This window comes from Trachymyrmex cornetzi, unplaced genomic scaffold (genome assembly GCF_001594075.2).
Source record: "Trachymyrmex cornetzi isolate Tcor2-1 unplaced genomic scaffold, Tcor1.1 scaffold811, whole genome shotgun sequence".
Classification (NCBI taxonomy): Eukaryota; Metazoa; Arthropoda; class Insecta; order Hymenoptera; family Formicidae; genus Trachymyrmex; species Trachymyrmex cornetzi.
This window is the reverse complement of record NW_017300149.1, coordinates 162,347-167,962: the sequence shown is the minus strand read 5'-3', so window position 1 is coordinate 167,962 and position 5,616 is coordinate 162,347. Positions and strand designations below refer to the sequence as shown.

The 5,616-nt window shown below is 31.8% G+C and overlaps 2 protein-coding genes across 5 annotated transcripts in view; one reads left to right on the top strand and one right to left on the bottom strand.

The window, feature by feature from the left end:
• Window positions 1-5,609, top strand: part of LOC108768608 (protein croquemort) — a 13,498-nt gene extending 7,889 nt beyond the window's left edge. For 2 of the 4 annotated variants that reach the window (XM_018519099.1, XM_018519098.1), the window contains exons 2-9: window positions 2,645-2,783; window positions 2,867-3,024; window positions 3,241-3,385; window positions 3,479-3,682; window positions 3,756-3,967; window positions 4,269-4,563; window positions 4,640-4,713; window positions 5,063-5,609. In XM_018519099.1, the coding sequence (XP_018374601.1) occupies window positions 2,664-2,783; window positions 2,867-3,024; window positions 3,241-3,385; window positions 3,479-3,682; window positions 3,756-3,967; window positions 4,269-4,563; window positions 4,640-4,713; window positions 5,063-5,330 (1,476 nt within the window). In that variant the 5' untranslated portion in view covers window positions 2,645-2,663 and the 3' untranslated portion in view covers window positions 5,331-5,609. Of the gene's footprint in view, window positions 1-1,228; window positions 1,413-1,618; window positions 1,668-2,644; window positions 2,784-2,866; window positions 3,025-3,240; window positions 3,386-3,478; window positions 3,683-3,755; window positions 3,968-4,268; window positions 4,564-4,639; window positions 4,714-5,062 lie in introns of those variants that run through there. The other 2 variants (XM_018519100.1, XM_018519101.1) reach the window with 2 other exon arrangements.
• Window positions 1-5,616, bottom strand: part of LOC108768606 (spermatogenesis-associated protein 5) — a 115,155-nt gene that overhangs the window by 57,203 nt on the left and 52,336 nt on the right. The window lies entirely within an intron of this gene.

The following is a 5,616-nucleotide window of genomic DNA, read 5'->3' as shown; positions in this document are numbered from 1 at the left end:
TATATATATATATTATAGTAAAAAAATTTTTAATTGATATTAACGCAATGTGATATCGACATATATATTTTAACTATGATTTGGATATTTTGTTTTTTTAATTTACATTTTTAGATTCGTTCTATCGAGTAGTACTTTCATTATCTTTATCTCTGTAATCTGTATTATTTATGCCCATACTCGATATTTAATAACATTAAGAATGTTTTAGCTATATTAATAATGGGTGCCTTCCATTAATTAGTAGCACAAGTATCGTTCTATCTTCGTTATTTGTGGAATGCAAAGAAAGTTAACGATATTTGTGTCGACTTGTACGTACATTCACCGACTAAAAGGTTGGGACACTCTTTTTTTAATGGGTTTCGAAATGCAGTCTGCTCACCGAACGATTGGTTCTTACTTATGGATTCGTAAGTAAAAACCAATCGCTCGATAATTAGACTGCACTCCGAAAACCATAGAAAAAAATCTGTTGCAACCTTTTAGTCGATGAGTGTACATTACTATAAATGGAAGGCATTTAATTAATATTATCTCACGTAGCATAGCGCAGTATCTGTGAAACAAATTCAAAAATTTGCTTATGCGAATGACGTAATATTACTTGTTCATTAAATTTGCAAATGAGTACTACAAAAAACGATTGTGCATAAAAATCAAGACAATAAAAAAAATTAAACAACTTTTAAACCAATGAAAATTGTGCCAAATTTTACGCAAAAATAAAACATTCATAGGAACTTTTCAGCAGAGGCACAAAGGCTAATTCTACAATGTGCTTTTTGTTTCCTGTTTCTTTGTGTCTGTCTCTTTTTGATCAAGAAAGCAAGAGACAAACAGCAAGAAACAGGAAACAAAAAGCACATAATTGTAGAATTAGCCAAATTGACACCAGAGTTATTATGTTATTATTATTAGTTATTATTATATACCATGTTTTTATTTCTTATTGATTATTGAACAAGGATGACACAGGATGACTTGTGTCAATTAGAGCTCTAGTGTCAATTTGTGTATCTTTTTTACTAGAAAGCTCCTTATGTAATTTTTATTTTTTTGGTAATTTGTATGTGTGTTTTTTGAAATGTGACACATAAATCCTTAAAAAAAATAGTCCTGCTATACAATATATCTATACTGCAATGCTGATTTTTATACACAACTAGAGTATCGACTGTATCGAGTGTAGAAAGTGTATCGTACCCTGTACTGTGGTGTACTACGTGTAGTAGTAGGGAAAAAAGAAAGTGTAGAGAGACTCGCGTACGTCTTCCGATGATATATTATGAAATTTTCGTGCGAGACTGTGAAAAAATTGCGATCTTCCGTGATCGAGGTGCGCCGCTGCAGACCCTTTAACGCGAGACAATTCGCCTTTTTGTCTCTCATCCTCACCGAGATAAATAACGGTAAGATAGGTTAATGTACACCAGATATCGCATTCGCGTAATATTATATATCTCAATAAGTCAATTTTTTCGCAAATGCTGTTTATGGAAATACTGTGTCGATAAAATCGTTGAAATCGTCTGTTTACGTTCAACATATGACGTCTACATATACACTGTGTTCGCAAAATATCGCAGAGATCTTTTAACCGCGAGCTGTGGGCTGATGTGAGAGCTATGCGTTTCCAGGAAGGATCGTCTGATTTTAATTAAAACGTAATAAATAGAGCGTTGATTTTCACCAGTTTATAATTTTTGTTACTAACTGTGTGCAACCTTTTACTATCAGAGACGCTCACCTTATGTATGACCACCCGGTATACTCCATCGTGTACGCCTACCAGTATCTGCTATCAAACATATTCGTTGTTCCGTGAATAACGTACCAATAATTACACTACACTACTTATTTCGATTGTGTAACAATGTCCATTTTATTATTTGTAAGAATTTTTTAATGTAAGTTTTTTTATGTTTCTAATTAATTAAAATAAAATGTATAAATAATCTACTTGTGTCTGTCAACAGTCACAGTTTTTGAGCTTGCAGATGTCATTCTTAAAATCATTTCTGTAGGATAGAATTTGCTTGAGTTTGGAGATATGTAGTAATTAGCGATGTCGCAACTGAGAGAATTGCAACTTTTTTCACTTATATTTATACAAAAATTTTTCTAATATATCGTAATCTATGTTCATATTTCAAATATGTGTCATTTTAACTCCAATTCTAATCAAAATATTTTTGTAACGAAACTCTTGCCTGATTTCTTATAGTCGAAACTGAATTTCCCAACATAAATTATTTTTTTCTTACGCTCTAAAACTTTTGAAGTGGAATCTCATTCTTAAAGATTGAAAATTGAGCCACTCTTTTTCAAGATATTAAATTTTCACTCTTTAAAGTGAGATTCCACTCCAAAGAATTTAGAAAGTAGGTTCATGACGTACGATTTTTGAAGTAACTGATTGTAAGTTAATATTATTTTAAAGTTCTGAAGTTTATCTATTTTGCATTGTTTAACATCGTTTTGTGATGCTGAATGGAATTTCTGCACATTCCACACGACTTTAATTTTCTAATTATATAATTAAGAAATGTCATAATTGATTCAAGTATGGCGAATGAAAATTCTCATATCATAGTAAAAGTTAAAAGAGAAACGATGATTAACGTTTGTTTATTGCTTTCAGACCTATAGTTCCCGTAAAAATGGCGCGATCCTATAAAAAAGTTATGATCATCTCAATCGTCGGTTTAATAATCATGGTTCTTGGCATCATCGCAGGATCACTTTGGATCACTATGCTATACGAATTGCTATTTACAAAGGTATATTCAAAGAGTAGAAAAACTTTACATCGATATATTTATGTTAAAGATTATGTGTAATATATATACATTTCTGTATGCAGCTAATGACGTTAACGAAAACATCTTTCAATTTCGATATGTGGGTGGAAACTCCTGTTCCAATGTACTTGAAATTCTACATGTTTAATTGGACTAATCCACATGAGTTTTCGTCAGGTGTAAAACCACATTTTCAGGAAATGGGGCCTTACGTTTTTCGGTAACATTATTTTCATAAAAGTTCTATTACTCTAATGTCTGTTTCCACCAATGTAGATTAACTTTAATCTCGATTTAACTTACTCTTCGTTTTTTTCTAGTTCTAAAGATTAGAAAAAGACGAAGAGTAAGTTGAACCGAGATTAAAGTTAATCTACATTAATAGAATGGGCATAAAAATCATGTTATATCAGATTTTTATGTATCTCTTTTGCAGAGAAATCGATTACAAAGTGAATCGAGTATGGAATGATGAAAATGGAACCGTCACATTTCAAAGGAGGAAAGTTTGGTTCTTTGAGCAATCTATGTCGAATGGAAATCTAACCGACCAAGTTACAAACATAAATCCGATAATTGCGGTAAGGCGAAATTATTTGACGATCAATTACACACTTTTTTACATTGTATATTCAGTTGTTATATTAATTATTATATTGTGTATCCAATTTTAGACAGTTGCAACTACGATGAAAGATAAGTCTATGTTTATACGCATGGTAGTCAATGCAGCTATGGTGCGCTTAGGGGAGAAGTTAATATTAACTAAAAGTGTGAAGACGTTGATATTTGAAGGATTCAACGACACATTGTTGGAACTTGTACGAAAGATGAATGTGACCGATTTACCTTATTCTAAATTTGCATGGTTCTACGGGGTGAGTACAACGAATCGAACGTGCATCAAGCAATGATCTCATGATGTAAAAATAATTTCTTTTTTTCTCACAGAGAAACGGCTCGGATACTTACGACGGCGTATTCAATATGTTAACTGGAACAAATAATTTGTACGGTATGGGAATGTTAAAAGAATGGAATTACAGTAATCGGACAAATGATTATACGGGTTCTTGTAATATGATACATGGAACGTTAGGAGATTTTTGGCCACCTTTAGCAGACAATTACACGATACCTATATTCGTTCCTGATATTTGCACGTGAGTGGTTATAAAAACATTATCATTTAAGTTAATATGAAAATTTACACTTAATTATATTACAATAAATGAAGCTTCAATTTAAATATTAAACCATCCATTTGCTGTTAACTCCCATTGTTAGTTTTTATTACCGAGAGAATATATCTTCGGCTTATTTTTTTAAGACTTCTTATTTATACAGGTTATTCATATACATAAATATATAAATGTAAATTGACACAAAGTTAATTTTAATTCTTTCAATTCAAAACCAACCTCAAATGGAAAGATAATGAATTAAAATCTACTCATTATTTAGATATGTGGATTTGGAATTCGTAGAAACAATGAAACTTGAAGGTATAACAGGAAATAAGTATATTGGGACAAAAAATATGCTTGATAATGGTGAATCTGTACCTTCAAGACGATGTTTTTGTCCCAATGGAAATTGTGGACCCAGCGGAACATTAAATATTTCATCTTGCAAATTTGGAGCGCCGGCTTTTGTTAGCATGCCACACTTTTATCTAGCCGATCCAAGTTATACAGAGAACATAACAGGAATGTCACCAGATAAACAAAAACACGAATTGGTGATTGTTCTGGAACCAGTAAGTATCTTGCATAAATTATAAATGCTACAAACAGAAAGTATGCAACGAATATTATACGAAAAAAATTTTAAAGACTTCAGGTGTCCCACTTATGGTTAAGGCGCAACTGCAGTTAAACTTATTGCTGGAACCAGTGGATGGTATGAGGTAAGTAGTAGACGAGCACAGCACAGATAATCATTAACAAAATAAAAACTTCACAAGGAGAAAACGAAAAGAGAAATTGTTTAGATCATGAAAATAAAAAAAAAGAAATTCTTGGACTAACAAAATAATTTTATTTAATAGAATATGCAAAGCGTCGAAATGTTCTATTTAAAATATCGATTTCCATTAATACTTCACAATAGAAACTAAACTGAGTAATTAAAAAAGTTTAAACTTTCAAAAAAGGTGTTGTAATAAATATGTTAAGGACTATTTCAATGCGTTATAACCTTTTTAATTTGATAACAGACAAGAAAACGTTTTGTTCAATTAATTTTCGATATTTCAGTATGTTTAAGAATATGCAGAAGACTTACATCCCAATGCTGTGGTTTACTCAAGAGGCTAATCTAACTGCCGAATACTCAGGCAACGTTGAGCTACTTTTAATTCTTCCATCATTAGGTTCTGTAACCTTTTTTGGAATCGCAGGAATCGGAGTTCTAATATTCTTCATCGGAATCTTCATTTATATACGACAGAGATGGCGAGGAGAGGAAGGTCAAGTATTGATATCTAAATACGATGGCGATGTTAGAACACGAGACGAAATGTAGTAATTATTTCCTTTTATGAGCGTGATTGTTACAAGTCGGACGCCGAGATTTAAATTTATTTTATTATGCGTTCGCATTACTTCTTGTATATGTCATAACTAAAACGTTAGAAGTTCTGTTTATGCTATTCATCACTAATTTGTGAGATATATCAACACGACGAAATTTATGTGGATTGACAATTTTCTATGCAATGTGGAATTTACGTCGATAAAAATATTGCATGACTTTACGTTGCTATCAAAAATTGGTAAAAGTTACCGATTAGGGGACCCCCCCCCCCCCC